The sequence below is a fragment of the Manis javanica genome, chromosome 1 (genome assembly GCF_040802235.1).
Source record: "Manis javanica isolate MJ-LG chromosome 1, MJ_LKY, whole genome shotgun sequence".
Taxonomy (NCBI): domain Eukaryota; kingdom Metazoa; phylum Chordata; class Mammalia; order Pholidota; family Manidae; genus Manis; species Manis javanica.
This window is the reverse complement of record NC_133156.1, coordinates 88,637,055-88,658,163: the sequence shown is the minus strand read 5'-3', so window position 1 is coordinate 88,658,163 and position 21,109 is coordinate 88,637,055. Positions and strand designations below refer to the sequence as shown.

Genomic DNA, 21,109 nt, shown 5'->3' with positions numbered 1-21,109 from the left:
GGGACGAGTTTCCATTTGTTAGTGTACCCTTTAATTTCTCTTAAGAGTGACTTGTAGTTTTCAGGGTATAGGTCTTTCACTTCTTTGCTTAGGTTTATTCCTAGGTATTTTATTCTTTTTGATGCAATGGTGAAGGGAATTGTTTTCCTGATTTCTCTTTCTATTGGTTCATTGTTAGTGTATAGGAAAGCTACAGATTTCTGTGTTAATTTTGTATCCTGCAACTTTGCTGTATTCCGATATCAGTTCTAGTAATTTTGGAGTGGAGTCTTTAGGGTTTTTTATGTACAATATCATATCATCTGCAAATAGTGACAGTTTAACTTCTTCTTTACCAATCTGGATTCCTTGTATTTCTTTGTTTTGTCTGATTGCCGTGGCTAGGACCTCTAGTACTATGTTAAATAACAGTGGGGAGAGTGGGCATCCCTGTCTTGTTCCCAATCTCAGAGGAAAAGCTTTCAGCTTCTCACTGTTCAGTATAATGTTGGCTGTGGGTTTATCATATATGGCCTTTATTATGTTGAGGTACTTGCCCTCTGTAGCCATTTTGCTGAGAGTTTTTATCATGAATGGATGTTGAATTTTGTCAAATGCTTTTTCAACATCTGTGGAGATGATCATGTGGTTTTTGTCTTTCTTTTTGTTGATGTGGTGGATGATGTTGATAGATTTTTGAATGTTGTACCGTCCTTGCATCCCTGGGATGAATCCCACTTGGTCATGGTGTATGATCCTTTTGATATGCTGTTGAATTCTGTTTGCTAATATTTTGTTGAGTATTTTTGCATCTACATTCATCAGGGATATTGGTCTGTAATTTTCTTTTTTGGTGGCGTCTTTGCCTGGTTTTGGTATTAGGGTGATGTTGGCTTCATATAATGAGTTTGGGAGTATTCCCTCCTCTTCTATTTCTTGGAAAACTTTAAGGAGAATGGGTATTATTTCTTCTCTGTGTGTCTGATAAAATTCCAACGTAAATCCGTCTGGCCCCGGGGTTTTGTTCTTGGGTAGTTTTTTGATTACGGTTTCAATGTCTTTGCTTGTAATTGGTTTGTTTAACTTTTGTGTTTCTTCCTTGGTCAGTCTTGGAAGGTTGTATTTTTCTAGGAAGGTGTCCATTTCTTCTAGGTTTTCCAGCTTGTTGGCATATAGGTTTTCTTTGTATTTCTGTGGAGTCTGTCGTGATTTTTCCGTTCTCATTTCTCATTCTGTTGATTTGTGTTGATTCTCTTTTTCTTTTAATAAGTTTGGCTAGAGGCTTATCTATTTTGTTTATTTTCTCAAAGAACCAGCTCTTGGTTTCATTGATTTTTGCTATTGTTTTATTCTTCTCAATTTTGTTTATTTCTCCTCTGATCTTTATTATGTCCCTCCTTCTGCTGACTTTAGGCCTCATTTGTTCTTCTTTTTCCAGTTTCAATAATTGTGATGTTAGACTATTCATTTGGGATTGTTCTTCCTTCTTCAAGTGTCCCTGGATAGCTATATACTTTCCTCTTAAGACTGCTTTCGCTGCATCCCACAGAAGTTGGGGCTTTGTGTTGTTGTTGTCGTTTGTTTCTATATATTCCTTGATCTCTATTTTGATTTGTTCGTTGATCCATTGATTATTTAGAAGCATGTTGTTAAGCCTTCATGTGTTTGTGAGCGTTTTTGTTTTCTTTGTAGAATTTATTTCAAGTTTTATACCTTTGTGGTCTGAAAAATTGGTTGGTAGAATTTCAGTATTTTGGAATTTACTGAGGCTCTTTTTGTGGGCTAGTATGTGATCTGTTCTGGAGAATGTTCCATGTGCACTTGAGAAGAATGTATATCCTGTTGCTTTTAAATGTAGAGTTCTATAGATGTCTATTAGGTCCATCTGTTCTAGTGTGTTGTTCAGTGCCTCTGTGTCCTTACTTATTTTCTGCCCGGTGGATCTATCCTTTGGGGTGAGTGGTGTGTTGAAGTCTCTTAAAATGATTGCATTGCAGTCTATTTCCCTCTTTAGTTCTGTTAGTATTTGTTTCACATATGCTGATGCTCCTGTGTTGGGTGCATATATATTTAGAATGGTTATATCCTTTTGTTGGACTGAGCCCTTTATCATTATATAGTGTCCTTCTTTAACTCTTGTTACTTTCTTTGTTTTGAAGTCTATTTTGTCTGATATTAGTACTGCAACCCCTGCTTTCTTGCTGTTGTTTGTCTGAAATATGTTTTTCCATCCCTTGACTTTTAGTCTGTGCATGTGTTTGGGTTTGAGGTGAGTTTCTTGTAAGCAGCATATAGATGGGTCTTGCTTTTTTATCCATTCTATTACTCTGTGTCTTTTGATTGGTGCATTAAGTCCATTTACATTTAGGGTGACTATTGAGAGATATGTACTTATTGCCATTGCAGGCTTTAAATTTGTGGTTACCAAAGGTTCAAGGTTAGCCTCTTTAGTATCTTACTGCCTAACTTAGCTCGCTTATTGAGCTGTTATATACACTGTCTGGAGATTCTTTTCTTCTCTCCCTTCTTATTCCTCCTCCTCCATTCTTCATATGTTGGGTGTTTTGTTCTGTGCTCTTTTTATGAGTGCTCCCATCTAGAGCAGTCCCTGTAAGATTCCCTGTAGAGGTGGTTTGTGGGAAGCAAATTCCCTCAGCTTTTGCTTGTCTGGGAATTGTTTAATCCCGCCATCATATTTAAATGATAGTCGTGCTGGATACAGTATCATTGGTTCAAGGCCCTTCTGTTTCATTGCATTAAATATATCATGCCATTCTCTTGTGGCCTGTAGGGTTTCTGTCGAGAAGTCTGATGATAGCCTGATGGGTTTTCCTTTATAGGTGACCTTTTTCTCTCTAGCTGCCTTTAAAACTCTTTCCTTGTCCTTGATCCTTGCCATTTTAATTATCATGTGTCTAGGTGTTGTCCTCCTTGGATCCTTTCTGTTGGGGGTTCTGTGTATTTCCGTGGTCTGTTCAATTATTTCCTCCCCCAGTTTGGGGAAGTTTTCAGCAATTATTTCTTTAAAGACACTTTCTGTCCCTTTTCCTCTGTCTTCTTCTTCTGGTACCCCTATAACATGGATATTGTTCCTTTTGGATTGGTCACATAGTTCTTTTAGTATTGTTTCATTCCTGGAGATCCTTTTATCTCTCTCTATGTCAGCTACTATACATTCCTGTTCTCTGGTTTCTATTCCTTCAATGGCCTCTTGCATCTTAGCCATTCTGCTTATAAATCCTTCCAGGGTTTGTTTCACTTCTGTGATCTCCTTCCTGACACCTGTGATCTCCCTCTGGACTTCATACCATTGCTCTTGCATTTTTCTCTGCATCTCCGTCAGCATGTTCATGATTTTTATTTTGAATTCTTTTTCAGGAAGACTGGTTAGGTCTGTCTCCTTCTCTGGTGTTGTCTCTGTTATCTTGGTCTGCCTGAAATTTTGCCTTTTCATGGCGATAGAGATAGTTGGCAGAGCTGGCACGAGTGACGGCTGGAAGAACTTCCCTTCTTGTTGGTTTATGGCCTTCCTCTCCTGGGAGAACAGCGACCTCTAGTGGCTTGTGCTGGGCAGCTGTGTGCAGACAGGTCTTCTGCTTCCTGCCCGGCTGCTATGGAGTTTATCTCCGCTGTTGCGGTGGGTGTGCCCTGGCTTGGGCTCCTAAATGGTGGAGCCCCATTGGAGGGGGAGTGGCCGGGAGGCTATTTATCTCCGTAAGGGGCCTCCGTGCTCTCTGCTGTCCAGGGAGTTAGAGTGCCCAGAGATCCCCAGATTCCCTGCCCCCAGACTAAGTGTCCTGCCCTGCCCCTTTAAGACTTCCAAAAAGCACTCTCCAAACCAAAACAAAAACAGCAACAAAAAAAAAAAATACAAAATTAAAAAATTAAAAATTAAGTCAATAATTAAAAAAAAGAAAAACCCACGATTTTCTTTGTCTTCAGGTGCCGGTCTCAGGCACCTGCTCACCGATCTTGCTGCCCTGTTTCCCTAGTATTGGGGTCCCTGTCCCTTTAAGACTTCCAAAAAGCACTTGCAAAAAAAAAAAAAAAAAAAAGAGGAAAAAAAAAATGGCCGCTCCCGTTTCTTTGTTCTCCGGCATTGGCCTCAGGCATCCGCTCACCGGTCCTGCCGCCCTGTTTCCCTAGTATCCAGGACCCCATGCATGCACTGTGTCTGTGGTCTGGTCCGCATGGCTGGGGCTGGGTGTTCAGCAGTCCTGGGCTCCTTCTCCCTCCCACTCTGACTCCTCTCTTCCCGCCAGGAGCTGGGGGGAGGGGCGCTCGGGTCCTGCTGGGCCAGGGCTTGTATCTTACCCCGTTCGTGAGACGCTGAGTTCTCGCAGGTGTGGATGTGGTCTGGATGTTGTCCTGTGTCCTCTGGTCTCTATTTTAGGAAGAGTTGTCTTTGTTATATTTTCATAAATCTATGTGGTTTTGGGAGGAGATTTCTGCTGCTCTACTCACACCACCATCTTGGCTCCCTCTTCCAAATATGTATTTCTTATAACTCATTATATCACACTCAGTTTTTCCTTAATATGCTTTTTCTTTCCCAGTATTCCATCTGGATTACCATCTCTGTTACCACCGAGCAGTCTTGTCTCTTTAGGCTCCTCTTGGTTGTGACCATTTCTCAGACATTCTTTGTTTTTGACTCTTGACAGCTTTGAGAATTACTAGTCAGGTATAGAATGTCAGAATTTGTCTGAGGTCTTTCTCATGATTGGTTTGAGATAATGTGTTTTGGGAGGAAGATAACAGATTAAAGTGCCATTCTAACCCTATCATATATAGGGTGCATTCTATCAACATGATTTATCAATGCTGATGTTAACCTTGATCCTCTAGCTTGAGGTAGTGTCTGTCAGGTTTCCCCATTGTGAAGTTATTTTCTTTTTTTTCCATTCCCATACAGTATTTAGAAGAAAGTCATTATGTGCAGCACATACTTAAGGAGTGGGGAGTTACATTCTACTTCCTTGAGAGCAAAATTTCTGCAAAAATCATTTGGAACTTTTCTGCATTGGAGATGTGTCTTGCTCCTCATTTATTTATTGTTCGTTTATCTCAGTATGAACTGAGTTGTTTCTGTTTTTTATGAATTGGGTTATAAACCAGGATTATTTTATTTTCAAAATTTTCAACTTTGGCCTTTGGGAGCTCTTTTGATTGACTCCTATGTTCCTTTGACATACTTCTTCACTTTTTTTGCGGGTGTGTGTGTGGTGTGTGTGTGTGTGTGTGTGTGTGTGTGCGCATGTGTGTGCACGCACACGCATGCGCACACACATTCACCTGCACCTGCACTTTCTTACTTTCTGGCATTACAAGATGCTTTGTGCTCCTCATGTATATATTCTGCCCCAGTCTCAGAATCAACCATTTCTCCAAGGAGCCTTGGTTCCTTTTGTTGGAGAAGCCAAGGTTTCAGTGCTTTGTCACTGAGGTGTCTTGCTTCTAAAGTCCTCTCAGCTGACAGCAAGAGATACAGTGTTTATACTAATATCTACAAATATTTCAAATAAAAAATTTGCATAGATGTGTAACCATCTTTGTCCATATTAGGCTAACCTTGAGTTTATACAGATGTCTCCAACTCAGATCCATTATTACATGCATGGATCATTTTAGCTTCCTCCCCTTATTTATCTATAACTTTCCCCTCCAATAGTAAGAAACCTGGCTCCTACCATTAGCCATCCATTTATTTCATTTCAACTCCAGTATACATGTATGATGGTTTCAGAATTGTTAAACCATATCCCCATGGGAAACAACTTTATCACTAGAGAATAATGCTTGTGTTCTTTTGTGGTTTAGTCTTACAGACTCCACTCACTTCTAAAGGTAGCACTTCATTCCCTTACCCCCTTCAGTAAGGTTATTTTACACATTTGTAATACATTAGACTCTTTTGTCACATTCTGTATTCCCCCTAACCTTTTAAATAATTTTTGAAAATTTATATACATTGAGGTTTATTTTTTGTGCTATAAAGTTCTGTGGGTATTGACATGCTTAGTGTCTTACATCATCATTGTAGTTTCATACAAAATAGTTTCACCACCCTGAAAATTCACCGGGCCTTACCTCTTTAATCCTCCTCCACCCACAGATCCCTGGCAATCACTGATGTGTTTACTGTCTCTGTAGTTCTACCTTTTCCAGAATGTCATACAGTTAGAATTGTACAGTATGTAGAATTTGTAGACTAGCTTCTTTCTCTTAGCAATACTCATTTAATATTCATCCATGTCATTTTGTGGCTTGATAGCTCTTTATATCATGGGATAGTATTCCATTGTATGGCTGTACTACAGTTTAATTATCCATTCATTTACTGAAGGACATCTTGGATGCTTCCAGCTTTTGGCAATTATGAATAAAGCTGCTATAAATATTCACATCTAAGTTCTTGTGTGAACATAAATCTTTAAATCAGTGGGTAAATACCTATAATTATGATTGCTGTATCATATGGTAAGACTATGTTTAGTTTTATAAGACAGTGAGAAACTCTCTTCCAAACTGACTGTACCATTTTGTATTCCCATCAGCAATAAGTGAGAGTTCCTACTGTTTTGGCATCTCTGCAGATTTGGTATTGTCAGTTTTTTAATGTAGCCATTTGTAAGAGGTGTGAAGTGGTATCTCATTGTTTTAATCTCTGGTTCCCTAAAGACAAATTATGTTGAGAGCATTTTATCATATACTTATTTGCTAACTGTGTATCTTCTTTGGTGAGGTGTCCAGAACTTTTGCCCATTTTTAATTGTATTGTTTGTTTTCTAATTATTGAATTTTAAGATTTCTTTGTAGATTCTGGTTACAAGTCCTTTATCAGATTTGTGTCTTGCAAATATTATCTCCTATGACTTGTCATCTTCTTTCTTAACAATGTCTTTTTTCAGAGCAGATGTTTTTAATTTTAATAAGACCCAATTTATCTTTCTTTTTTTCTTTCATGGATTATTCCTTTGGTGTTTATTTAAAACTCATCATCAAAACCAAGGTTATATAGATTTTGTTTTCTTCAAGTAGTTTTATAATTGCATTTACATTTAGGTCTATTACCTATTTTAAATAGATTCTTATGTAAGGTATAAATTCTGTATCTAGGTTTGTATTTTTGCATAGGGATGTCCAGTTTTCTCAGTACCACTTGTTGAAAAGACTATCCTTTCTCCTTTCAATTGCCTTTGCTCATTTATTAAAGATTAGTTGATTGTATTTGTGTGGGTCTATTTATGGCCTCTCTTTCAGTTCCATTGACCTATATGTCTGTTCTTTGCCAATATTACATTGCCTTAATTCGTATAGCCTTGCTGTGAGTCTTAAAATAAGAGAATGTGAGTCCTCCAAGTTTGTTCTTTTTCAGTATTGTGTTGGTTGTTCTAGATCCTTTGCCTTTCAATATACACTTTAGAATCAGTTTCCCAAAACCTGCAAAATAGCTTGCTGGTATTTTGATTGTGATTACATTGAATCTAGAGATCAGGGTGGGAAGAATCGACATTTTAACAATATTTAGTCTAACTATCCATAAACATGGACTGTATATCCATTTATACAGATCTTTGATTTTTTTTCATCAGAATTGTGATTTTCCACATAGAGATAGTATATACTTTTTGTTAGATTCATACCTAAGTATTTCATTTTTTGAGGTGGCATTATAAATGGTATTTTTAAAATTCCAAATTCCAGTTGTTTTTGCTCATATATAGGAATGCATTTGACTGTTGCATATTAACCTTGTATGCTTCATCCTTACTATACTTACTTTTCCATTTTGGGGAGTCAGTTTTTGGGGATTTTCTACATTGAAAATCATGTCACTGTAAATAGAGACAGTTTTATTTTTCCTTTCCAAATGGTATATCTTTTTCTTACTGCACTAGTGAGGGTTTCAGTACTATGTTGAATAGGAGTGGTGAAAGAGGACATCCTTTCCTTGCATACCTGGATAAATAAATCTTCCTTGCATACCTGGATAAATACTTACTTGTTGTGTATAACTCTTTTGTATATTGATCAATTCAGTTGCCTAATATTTTGTTGAAGATTTTTATGTCTGTGTTTGTGAGCAATATTGGTCTGTAGATTTCCTGTCTTGAAATTTTTGTTGTCTATCTCTCATTTCCTACTTGTATTCCTCACTCCAGGTAACCATTCAAATATATTTAATAATGTGTATCTTTTTGTATATATTATTGCAAAATTTATTTTGTTTTATTCTGTTTTACAGAAGTGATAGTTTGCAACAGACTGGAAATTTACAGAGAATGGTCATTCACATATGAGGTTTTTTGGAACATTGCTGTAGTGTTTTACCTTCTGGATTTAGCTGATCACTTTTTTTTTCTTTTGATAACGTTTAGCTTTTCCCTTTATGCTTGAATTTCCTTGTAAACATGTAGTTAGTTCCAAAAGCTTGATTGGATTCAAGTTCAATTTTTTTTAACTTTATACATGATGCTGTGTCTTCCACATGTAGAACATATGTTTGGTTCTTCCACATTTATTGACGTGAAAATGATCACAAGTCAGATGTATTGGCCTGATCCTACTGTTACAAAGTTCCCCTCCAACCTTTCATCTAACAGCTTTAACATCCATTGATAGTCATTGTCTAGCCCATTTATTGCATTAGGAATTACAAAGAGATGATTTAAAAAAATTTTATATCCTTCTGCATTTATTAACTGGAATTCTTATCTAAAAAAAACTTTCCCTCAGCAGACATTTTATTATCCTAAAGTATATTTTGTAAATAAAGGATAGGAAAAATTATTGGCTCTTTTCCCTTAATGTATCAATTTACAGAGTAATCGGTTAATGTCCTAGCAACCCTCTAACTAGTGGTGTTTTTGTTTTTGTTTTTAGAATCATAATGATCTCTTGTCTTTTTATCTATTTGATTTGTGTTCAGTCCTTTGCAGTCTTCATTCGCTTGATGTTGGTTGTCCCATTTAACAATAGACTGCTTCAAAGTGTCTCAGGCTCATTTGGTGGAGGTCCTGCCACATAGTTTCATCTACTTTATTCATAAAACTAACTTTAGTTTTCTTGTATATCTTTCAAATGTTTGTTTTCTATTTCTTTCATTTCTGCCTTTATTAGTTTTCAATCTTTATTTTTTTCTAGTACAAGGATCCAGTGCTCCAAGCATCTGTTGAAGTACTACTTTTTGCTGAACTCCACATGTTTTTATATATAGTATTTTTATTTCTGTGTGGTATATTTTATATTATTTGATACATGGTACTTATAATTATTTTTAGATTTCAGTTTTGAATTCTTTGAACCATGAGTTATTTAGATAAAGTTTTAAAACTTATAAGTTTATGCATGTTATGTTGTATTAGAGTTGGTTTCACATCTTTTTTGTGTATACAGTGGCAATTTCCACACTAAATCATAGATTCCTCAAAGCAGTACTCTTAAATTTTATTTGGGTGTCTATTCCCTGACTGTGTTTCTTGACATGCAGGAGATGCCATAATATATGTTACAGAATTAAGTGAACTGTCATACTTTTTATTTTACAGGCATTGAAGAATTAAATTCTGAATTAGACTACAAATAGGATGGACAGTTATTTTAAAGCAGCAGTCAGTGACTTGGACAAACTTCTTGATGATTTTGAACAGAATCCAGGTTTGTTAGTTTTTCATTTTTTTGCCACTAACAGAATTTAAAAATGCCTGTACTTCAGTTATCTTAGGTGTACTCAGCAAAATTTAGTTTCAGTTTTGGTCACATGGTTATCTTCTATAAAAAGCTATTTTATTTCATCATAACATTAGTTTATTGTTATACTAAATAGAACCAATAGTCAGAAATGGAAGGAAACTAGATGTTTCTCCAGTTACAAATTTAGCTAAAAGAAAACTTTAAAACCAATATATGAGCCAGCTAAAGGCAACTTGAAAGCTCTATGTAAATTGGTATTTCACTACTGAGAGAAGGTATTTTCTTCATTTTAGAATAAGACTAGGAAAGTGGAGGACAGAACAAAAAAGTTACACTGTTTTTCAGCTCTTCCTTAGTCTGTTTTTTTATAGTACAACTGAGTAATTTTGAGTAGAATTTCTATCATGTTATGACCTATACATTCAAAAGTAAAAACCTCAAGTAGTTTAAATCCAAATAAAAATAATTTTGGAGGTTGTTACCATTTTGCAGGAGAGTAATCTATTTCTGGACTAAAGAAAAGTTTATAAGTCTTAGAATATATAACTTCTTTGTAATAATTTTGATTTGAGTTTCCTGAATAACATTGTATCTCTCTTAATTAGATGAACAAGGTTATCTCCAGGGTGCACAAAATGCATATGATTCTAACCACTGTTCAGTTTCTTCAGAGTTGGCTTCCTCTCAGCTAACTTCACTGCTACCAAAGAATCAACAATGCATTAATTGCTGTGCCACATCAGAAACATGCTATGAAGCAACTCAATTTTCCCTGAACAAAAAAACACTTGAGGAACTAACTTCTGTACAAAATGAAAAAAATGTAACTGGACTTGATCTTCTTTCTTCTGTGGATGGTGGCACTTCAGATGAAATCCAGCCTTTATACATGGGACGATGTAGTAAACCTGTCTGTGACCTGATAAGTGACATGGGTAACTTAGTTCATGTGACTAATAGTGAAGAAGATATGAAAAAATTGCCAGATGATTTGAAATCTAGTGTTGATTCTTTGATTGGACTGGATTTATCTTCAGTTTCCAAAACTCTTTGTGTTTCTTCAACAGACCATGGCAATAATACTGTCAGAGAGGAACAGAATTATGTCAATTCTGACACACAAAATAAAGAAATCAGTGGAACTAAAGAATTGTGCATAGAAGTAGACAGAACACTTTCAGATTCATGTAGTTATAGCAGAAAAGAAAATCTGAAGGATAAAAAGGTCTCTAATAAGTTAGAACCAGTTCTTGATTTTAGCATGTCAGCTACTTTGACTCAGCAAAGTTCCCAAATATCTGATGCCAAAGACAACTTACAACACAAGAACCAGCCATGTGAATTTGTAAAAGCTGATGGCTGTTTGGTGAAAGAAGAAGTAGATGTGGCAGTCATAGATACCACAGAATATTTAAAAGAAGAAGGCAGCACAAGTGCTTTACCTTGCACACTTCCAAAAAATGAAAGTTTGTGCTTAAATGATTCAAATTCAAAAGATGAAAATCTCAAATTACCTGACTTTTCCTTTCAGGAAGATAGTGCTGCTATATTTATAAAACAATCTGTGAATGAAGACTCAAGAAGTTTAGATCTTAAAGACAATAAAGATGTAACCAAAGATTTCTCTTCAACTTTTTGTGTTTCAAGTGAAGAGATATATTCTTCATTGTCCTGTCTTCCAGCACCTGGCTCTTTGTGTGGATCATTAGTTGAAAGTAAAGCTCATGGTGATTGTTTATGTCAGAATGAATGTAAAGATAATATACAAGATGAAGTGACTGTGTGTGAAGAAATACAGAAGAGTGTTATTCTAGATGGAGAACCATTGAAGGAGACTGATGATTTGAAACAGGAAAAATATAAAAACATACTTCATCAGCCATCAGTTGAAAGTATGGGAGATGGGAAGATAGATTCTGACCAGAGGGTAATCAGAGTTGAATCTTTGGATTACCCTGATACCCCCGGTTCTTCTACAGCTGCAGAATCTCAAATGGAGCTTTTTGTTGCTAATGTGCCAGAGTCTCCTGATCATTACGAAGGTCTTGCTTTTTCAAGCAATGATAGCAATGGGCCAGACTTAGATTACTTCAATATTGATGAGAGCCTGAAAAGTGGTGCACTAGTTAGTGATGCTGAACTTGATGCCTTTCTAACTGAACAGTATCTTCAGACCAGTAACGTAAAGTCATTTGAAGAAAACGTAAGTGACTCAAAATCTCAGGTGAATCAGATAGATACAGAAGGCCTAGATGACAGAAATGCCAGTAATAAATACTTCAGTGCTGAAGCAGGAGCTACTGGGGAAAGTTCTGGCGTTAATATGATTTGTGAAACTGTTGATAAAGAAAATGCAACAGAAAATGATGGCCTTTCTTTAGAGGAAAAAAGTACAATTCCAATTGAACAAGGCTTATCTAGTAGTAGGTCTGATATTACAAATGAGTTATCAGTCTCTGATGTTAACAGTCAGTCTGCTCATGTTGGAGGGGCCAGACCTAAGCAATTGTTTAGTGTTACATCAAGACCAAGGAGTTCAAAGGAACCAGATAAGCCAGATGTTCCAAATTTGCCTGAAAATGAACCCAGCATGGCAAATACCATTGTTCCAACCACTTGTACTACAGATTCTACAGCTGATTCTCAGGTTAACTTCAACTCTAATTACATTGATATAGAAAGTAACTTTGAAGGTGGATCCAGTTTTGTAACTTCTAATGAAGGATCTCTACCTGTAAACACTTGCAAGGAAGGTCTGGTATTGGGCCAGAAACAACCTACTTGGGTTCCTGATTCAGAAGCTCCAAACTGTATGAACTGCCAAATCAAATTTACTTTTACAAAGCGACGACATCACTGCCGAGCATGTGGGAAAGTAAGTTATAAAAATCTTTGTCTTTATTCTTTAGAGACCTTATAAATGAAATTTAATGTGACAAAAACTGATTAATAGATGGTTAAAAGATTCAGTTAGTTTAAAATAATCATTTTTCATGTACATAGAAATATATACTCTGTTATAGATTGCTTGAAGGTGAGTAAAATGTCACATTGTCATGGTATTAGATGTTGGAAAATGAGTAACTTCTGTGAAATCTAGGAATATGGGTCTTTATCTCTAACATTAATACATCAGATGTTCCAAATTTAGTTAGATCCCCTGTTGTCCTTGAATACTTAATTTCAAGGCCCCTCTGCAGCTAGTGTTATGGTTGATACCTGGGGAAACACTGAAGAAGCATACAGACTTGCACAAAGTTCAGAACACTGAAGCTGATCTTATTTGCATTCTGACTGTCTTAATCATCTGTAAACTCTAAGAATTGCTTATAGAAGTAACACTGCATTTCTTAGTAATATGTTGTCCAGAATAACTCTACTCTCTTTCAGAAAAATAATATTTTACTTTTAAAAGTTTAAATAGAGACCATAGAAAGCTTTTTAAATAATAAACTTATTCAACTTATTCATTAAAGAAAGTTTTTGTTTCCTTCCAATTAACAGAATTGATGTAAAGGAATTCTCTTTGTCAGAGATACCATTTTAAATCGCAGAATTTCATTTAAGTAAAACAAAATACAAAGAATAATAATTACCTATTATGATGATTAGTAAAATTACTTAGGTAATCAGAAAAATGGTTTTTCGTTAGATTTTGGGCTGCCCCTCCTGCGGCCTTCAGTAGATATAAACATGCTTGGGACAAAACCAAATTTGATATTTTAATTCCTTATAGGTATTTTGTGGTGTCTGCTGTAATAGGAAGTGTAAACTGAAGTATTTAGAAAAGGAAGCAAGAATATGTGTAATCTGCTATGAGACTATTAGTAAAGGTGAGTATTAACATGACATACTTCCTTCCAGTAATTAAATATATCTTAAAAACAACTGGATTGTGACAAAGATAAACTTCTTTATTTTCTTAAGGCGAGGACCTAGTGTTGACTTATCTGGCTTAGGTGGGACATCCCAAGGCTTGGTTTCTCTTCTTTTTGTTCCACTCTCACAATTAATACTACCAGTCTGGAAAGGAAGCATTCAGTTTCTGGAGTGGCAGTTCATTAACTTTTAACAGGTACCAAGTCCCTAAATGCTGCATTTCATCTGCCTATTTGTTTATGTTGTCATCATTGTCATCCTCATCATCTTAACCTAAACATTTATAGAATACCTGCCAATAAATAGTACTCAATCTTAAATATTAATAGCACAAGGCAAGATTATATAGTTCCTACCCTTTAGAAAATTTGGTTGTAACCTAAAGTGGGAATAAAAACTAAAGTAGTAATATTTATGATTTTATAGATATATTCAGAGGACTGTCACACGATTTGCACATTTTTATCTCATATTTTCATCCCTTTTCAATTTTAGAATTCTGTTTGTATGTGTTTTCCATTGTATCTCTGGCTCCCTAGCTAGCTACCATTATTGGCAATAATCTTGGTGGTCTTTTTGCAAAGAGTTCTCACAGTTGTGTGTATGTGTTTTACGTTTTTTTCCTCAAATATATGTTTCCTCTTTTGAGTGCTTCTTGGCATTTTCAAAGATTTGTTGACAATTTAATTCCCAGCAAATATTGCTTGGGACTTTTTAAGACCAGACCTGTGCACTAGCTCAGGTACTGCTTCCTGTTAGTCAGGAGAATGAATACCTGATAATAATTTGTTTTTCTCTTTTGAATGAAGATAAATTTTTTCAGCAGTTCTCCAAAAAGCTCTGATGTGAGTCTGTTAGCCTGAGGTAAGCTGCTTTACTCCCTGCTGTTGATCTCTGCTCTGGAAGATAATAGAGTGTAATTTTTTTTTATATTTCTATATTATCACCATTGATTATGAAGAGGTCAGTTTGAGTGCTTATTGTTGTTTTGTTTTTTGTTGTGCTGTTTCAATAGTGTAGAAGATGACTGCTGGTGCTGTTAGCCAAGCAACCTGGTAGAATACAGAAATATCAGACAAGCTCCCATGTAATTATCTCTCTCCACTTAAAAAAAAAATAGCTGTGAAGATCTGAAACACTGAGTTGACAGCTCAGATTTTCAGGTGAACATTAAGACATATTCTGACTGTAAGGATCCAGAAAAGGAGAAGATATAACCATTAAAGAGACTCAGTAGGATATTGAGATCAAGCTTTGGTTTATTAAAGAAAATGTTTGGAATGGATTTATTTAGTTATCTGTTTTTTTCTGTTATGATATAACATAACAAAATTCCATTTATTGGTTCTATACATTGTTGATTTATATACCACAAAAAAGAGAAGTTATTTAATATAAATTTTAAGATTGAAAATGGTTGAAGTGATCATTTAAAATAATGTTTTAAATAAGAGGAGAAAGATGGCTCAAGGATTATCAATCATCCTATGAAGGATTAGAAGAAAAGATAGTTTGATTACTGATTGTGGATAATAAGGAAGTTTTGTTGAGACTGTTATTTTTCAAGGAAGCATACATGTGACTGCCATTAAGTAGGTTTGTGGCACTTTGGAAATTACTTTGAAACCCAAAATATGTTGCCTGGACTGTATTTGGTTAGTGGAAGCATTTATTTCATGAGAGTGCTATTACTTAGTGGCACTTGAGGAAGATTATTTTAGCAGTGTCAACATTTACTGCAGTCAGTTTGGAGAAATAGTGAAGGGATATTTGGAAAAAAATGATCTAGCAATATTCAGGCACTATTCTGCATTTGGGAGCCCCAGCTGAGAACAAAATACATTTCCCCTTCTCGTGGAGCTTATGGTCTTATGGAGCTTATAAATGTGGGGAGAGATGGACAGTAGGCAAAGAGAATACCAGATAGTGATAATATCCTAAACAAAAACAAAAGTTTAAGAGGGATAGATAGTAACATATTGGTGGCAAGATACAATAATTTTTAATGATGCTCAGAGTTAGGCTTTATGATAGTATGACATGTGAGTGAGAGAATAAAGCTATGTCAATACCTATGGGAATAACATTCTAGGCAGAGAATAAGAACAAGGACTTTAAGCTAGGAGAGTGTTTGCTTGACTTGTTGAAGAACAAGGAGGCCTGGTTGGCTGGATCGTAATGAATGAGTGGAATTGTAGTGAGAGATGAGGTCAGACAGCTAACTGGGAAGGTAGAGGAGTTAGGAATGCAGACTGTTAGGGTCTTGAAAGCCTCTGTAATGTGTATTCTCACTGCAGTTGGGCCACCATTAAAGGATTTTAAGCAGAGGAATGATGTGATACTATTTATATCTTAAAAGAATCACTCTTAACTGTTGGAAATAGACTCTATAGGGCAAAACCAGGGACTCATTAAGTAACAGTTACTTTTTAGTAGATATCAAACCTATGCCAAATATAATGCTAAAATAACTAGTTGGTAACTCACACTGAAATGGAGTGCTGCCAGCTAAAGTAACAACATTATCTTTGCCAAGTGCCACTTCTTTTTCTTGCTTAGCCATTGATTTCTTTCTCTATACAACTTGGAAACTAGAATAATTATAATTTACTTTGAATTAAAAAATGTCTGAGATTTTTATCTATTTTTACCCCCTTTATAGCTCAGGCATTTGAAAGGATGATGAGTCCAACTGCTTCCAATCTTAAATCTGATCATTCTGATGAATGTGTCACCATCCAGCCTCGTCAGGAGATTCACACATCCAGTATACCTTCACCTACAAGTTTACCAATCTCAGCACTTAAACAACCAAGTGTTGAAGGTAACTAGAAGAAACTGTGTGTTTTAGACTTAAGATAAATTTTTAAAATAGAAAATTTCTAGTGTTGACAGAGTCTAGTGAGGAAAGAGAAATCAGACTACATAGCAGAAGGAATTTAATGCAAGGAACTCGTTATACATGTATGTTAGAAGGATGCAAGAGCAAAAAAGGGTATGCTCAGGTGACAGAGATTAGTAACTGCAGAAAGCAACCATCACTCGGGGTTGGGCGTTGAAAAGGGACTGGAAGTGTTACTAGAACTTAGTGCAGGAGCACCAGGAGGAGCTTAGTTTTCAGATCTGGGATTCAGGGATTGGAGCATGCTGCGATTTCTGGGGAACAGCAAGGGGCCTCATAGGTCTGGTGTTCAGTTGACCAAGTGTGCTAGAGTTGATGGTCTATCTAATCCCTGAAAATCAAGGGACATGCGGCTGTGTCTGTGGTGCTGCTGCTGCAAGAATCCTGGCAATAACCAGAAATGGAAAGAATCCTTCTCTTCCTACTTTCCAGCCTCCCACCAGTGCCTGTGATGGGCAGAACATGACCAGAGCCAACCAGCAAGGAGGTCTGGGAGTTACACTTTGCACACTTCTAGCCTGGCATCAAAGAGCACCATGTAGGGTGGGCTTGGGGTTGAGAGACAATAGGTAAAAAAACTGGCATACCTCCTTTTCCTTAAAAATTTGTTTTTAAATATATATTTTAGTACAATTTTATTTAAAAGTATTAAAAATCTATTTAAAAATTTTTGTGCTTTCTGTTCTTTTTTACAACGTGTTACAGTTTAGGATCTTGAGTGAAGCCTATACATTTTTAAACATTAACTATTAGTCTGTAACAGGCTGAAAAATAACTCTGTCAGTTAAAGGCAAATTCAGATACTCCTATTATTTTGGATTTCAGTTTCTCTCTTACTCTTTAATAACCATTTTCTGTTTATCATAACTTAAATAAGGAGATTCAGCATGTAATATAGCTCTCAAGATAAATAAATTTGCTTTAAAATATTTACATATTCTCTTATATCGATATCCTAAATAATTAAATTATAAAAGTGTTGCAAATACAAGAACACAATACCTTATTAGTATGTCCACCCATATTGCACATATTTGTGATTCCAGTTTTTTTAGTGTTGTCTGTATTTACATTCAAGAAGGTAGATGTTGATCATTTTTGTTTTTTATATTGTTTTAAAACCATCAAGCAGCAGTTTTCATAACCTGCCTCTATGGATGCTTTATAACAAAAGAGAACAAATATTTATGCTGATCTAGCTATTCTACATTTGGGAGGAAAATACTAATAAAGTTCAATATCCACATTATAAAATCAAAAAATGTTAGGCATTTCTTAAGTAAATTAAAATTAAGAAATGACTTCTGATGCACAGTGATCCTGTTTCCTTTTTTAGACTCCTTATGCTTCTTTCTGTTCTTTGTATGTGCTTTCTTCTATGCTTATCTACCATGCTCCGTTCTACTCCAGTTCCCACCCCCTCTGTGATTTGGTGACTACATTTTATTCAGTCCCCACTCCACATCCACAAATTTAGCCTTCATAATATAGGCTTTAAATCTGCCCACAGTGCCTTTAGGGTATAACCTCCCCTGTACACTCTTTTTCTGAGTATGTGATTCCCAAGGCCAACCTTACCTTTTTATGAATTAGAATAAGGGGTAGATGAATCACCAAAAGGCCAATTCTCAAGGCCTTTGCAGCCCTGTGAATGAAGGGCTTGCCAGTGGATGGCAAAAAGTTTTTTAGAACATTTCCCAGCCTGTTTATTATTAAATCATTACATTATTACCAAATTAAAATGCTTTACTTTTTAAACGAATTCTAGGATTATGCTCCAAAGAACATAAGAGAGTATGGTTTGCAGATGGTATATTGCCCAATGGTGAAGTTGCAGATACAACAAAATTAACATCAGCAAGTAAAAGACATTCTGAAGATTTTAGTCCTCTCTTACCTGATATGTCATTGGTAAGGAATCTAAAGAATGACCTGTTAATTTAATAAGATTTTATTTTGTAGATAAGCCTTGTGTGATTGATTATTAGCATACTTTTTTTTTTTTAATGCTGTGAGCTTCCTAAAATGAGAAATATGTGATGTAGTGAATTTCTTTAAAATTTTACCTTCTAATGTCAGTTTAAGGCAATGATTCTCAGGCTTTTTGGTCTCAGGACTGCTTTATGCTCTTAAAGGTGAGAACTCCAAAGGGCTTTAGGTTATGCAGATTATACCTATTGATATTACTGTATAAAAATTGGAGAAAATTTTTAAAACTCAGTTTAAAAATAAACATCATTTTTATGTTTATTAAATATTAAAAATAATTATTAAATATAACTAATTAAAATGTTAACATATATAGTAATATTTTTATGAAACAATTTTCAAATCAAAAGTTCAGCCAGAGGAATAACATTGTTTTACATATTTGCAAATTTTTTCACTGTTCAGTTCTATATATCTGACTTTATAGAAGACAGATTTTCACACCTGCTTCTACATTCATTCTGTTGTGATATATTGTTTCGGTTAAATGATATGACAAAGATCTTAGGATCTCACTGACTCCCTGAAGGGGTCTTGGGGACCTCAGGGATACCTAGATCACATATTGAGAACTACTTATTGTAGGGTAATAGAACTGAGATTTAGTAATTTAATTAGTCTGAGACTAATATTTGTTTCATGATTTTCAACATTCAGTAAAGTAACTGATGATGGTATTTATGTTTGCCTTTACAAAAGTATGTTAGGTGTTAGAAGATACATAATATAGAATCCCAGCCCACTAAGAGCTCCCATTTTAAAGTAGCGAAATACTCATAGAAGCAAGTATTAATACATAAAGTAGGAATATTTTTATTCATTAAGCAAATACTTATTGAGCATCTACTCTGTACCAATTACCTGGTTTATCCTGGGTACAGACAAGATGAATATGTATTCTGCTCTGTTCAGGTTCACATATATAAATGTATGCTACTTATCAGTAAGAAGAGTTCATGAACTAGATTTTACAAATAGCCATGATTACCAGAAGTATGTTTCTTAGCTAGCACTTACCCTAAATCAATATTTAACAAAATGGAAGTTCTAAACAGTCTAATAAGTACCACTTGGGTTCATAAATGGTTCTCATTTACTACTGACACAGGTTGGCCAGTATTAAAAGAAAGGGGCCTTATTGAAGCTGACTTGAGGTGTAGTTTATGCCAAGTGGTTACTATTGTGGAATATATCTACCACTCTGCTTCCTAACCACTCCCCTCTCTACCTTTCCCTCTTTCCCTTGTCCCCCAAGGCTTTTTTGACTCATGAGAAGGAGAGCATTGGGTTGAAATAAGCTTGCAAACTGTGATACGGTCACATTACCTACCTGTGTACAGCTAAATCTCATGCTCCTAAATTTAAAGAAGTAAAATGCTACCTGGGAAGTAAAATTTCCTGGGAAATGTGGCTTCTGAAAAATTTCTGATCCCATTTTGGTTTTATTTATTCTCATTAAAAAGATGTTTTTGGCTATAGAGATCAGTATTTCCAGTTCACAGAGAGTATACACTGATTTGTTTTTTTTTTATTCCATGTTTTACAGATGGTAAATACAGTGGATCATGTTCATTCTACTACAGTGGAAAAACCAAACAATGAGATAGGAGATTCTGTAAGAAGTGAGATAATTCAGAGTCCTATTTTTCAGGTTCCATCTGTGGAAAAACTGCCTATAAACACAGGAACTGAGAGGTTTCCTACTGCTGGTTCTTTTACCCTAGAAGATGATGTTTTTGCAGAAATTGAAGAGCCATCTATTCCTACTGATACCTTAGTTAACAGCAATATACCTGTTGCTAATACTTCAGATTGTAGGTTACTGTGTGGTATCGAAAAGAAAGTTGGCAATAAGATGAGTCTTCTACCTAATGATGAAGATGGTTTGCCCCCTCTTCTGGTTGCATCTGGAGAAGAGGGATCAGGTAGGGTAGCAGTTATTTAAATTTTAAAAAAGGTTGTTCTAAATGAATGTACTGATGAATTTTGTCTGTGACGTAGGAAATGTGTTTTTTTTTAAACTTAGGAATTTGGTTGAAATATGTACTATATGGCTGGTAACTTCAGTTTACAGAAAGTCTTATTATCTAAAAAAATTCTAAAAAGATCTGAAGTTCTGAGTTGAATTGAATATGATTTATTTATTACATCTGGGTCCCTAATTCAGAATGAGGCAATAGTCCAGTACAGTAGGAAAGCTCATAGACTTCTAGTTCTGAAAATATTTCAATTATATTTGAGTTTTGACTGCATGTTGTGTTTTTTAAAGGAACATAGTACCTAGAGAAAAGAGTAGTGGACTAGATGACAAAACTAGGAATTTTAATTCATCCTCTGCTCCTTAATACATATATGACTTGAGGCATGTTATTTAATGTCTTTGAGCCTCAATTTTCTTTATGAAAGAGAAGAATGTAGATGATCGCTAAAGTCCTTTCCAAGTTGGAGATTCTGTGGCTAACTCCCACTTCAGAGTAGTTCCCTAGGAAACATCCTTGTCACCCCAGGCATTATGCTGCATCCAACAACATGAAATGACTATGTTCTGTGCATAATAATAGAGGGGAATGAAGTTTAGGATCTGTTCTGTTAGTAGGAGCTATTTCATGAACCTAGCTATAGTAGCAGAAATACCCTAAGCCTGGTTCTTTGCATGCCAGGCAT

The 21,109-nt window shown here is 35.5% G+C and overlaps 1 protein-coding gene across 4 annotated transcripts in view; it reads left to right on the top strand.

Annotated features, from left to right (window-relative positions):
* The window catches only part of ZFYVE16 (zinc finger FYVE-type containing 16), a 55,883-nt gene that overhangs the window by 11,186 nt on the left and 23,588 nt on the right, over positions 1–21,109 (top strand). For 2 of the 4 annotated variants that reach the window (XM_073234607.1, XM_073234602.1), the window contains exons 2-7: positions 9,531–9,639; positions 10,338–12,550; positions 13,412–13,508; positions 16,217–16,378; positions 18,225–18,367; positions 19,992–20,370. In XM_073234607.1, the coding sequence (XP_073090708.1) occupies positions 9,570–9,639; positions 10,338–12,550; positions 13,412–13,508; positions 16,217–16,378; positions 18,225–18,367; positions 19,992–20,370 (3,064 nt within the window). In that variant the 5' untranslated portion in view covers positions 9,531–9,569. Of the gene's footprint in view, positions 1–9,530; positions 9,640–10,280; positions 12,551–13,411; positions 13,509–16,216; positions 16,379–18,224; positions 18,368–19,991; positions 20,371–21,109 lie in introns of all 4 variants that reach the window. The other 2 variants (XM_073234601.1, XM_017673818.3) reach the window with 1 other exon arrangement.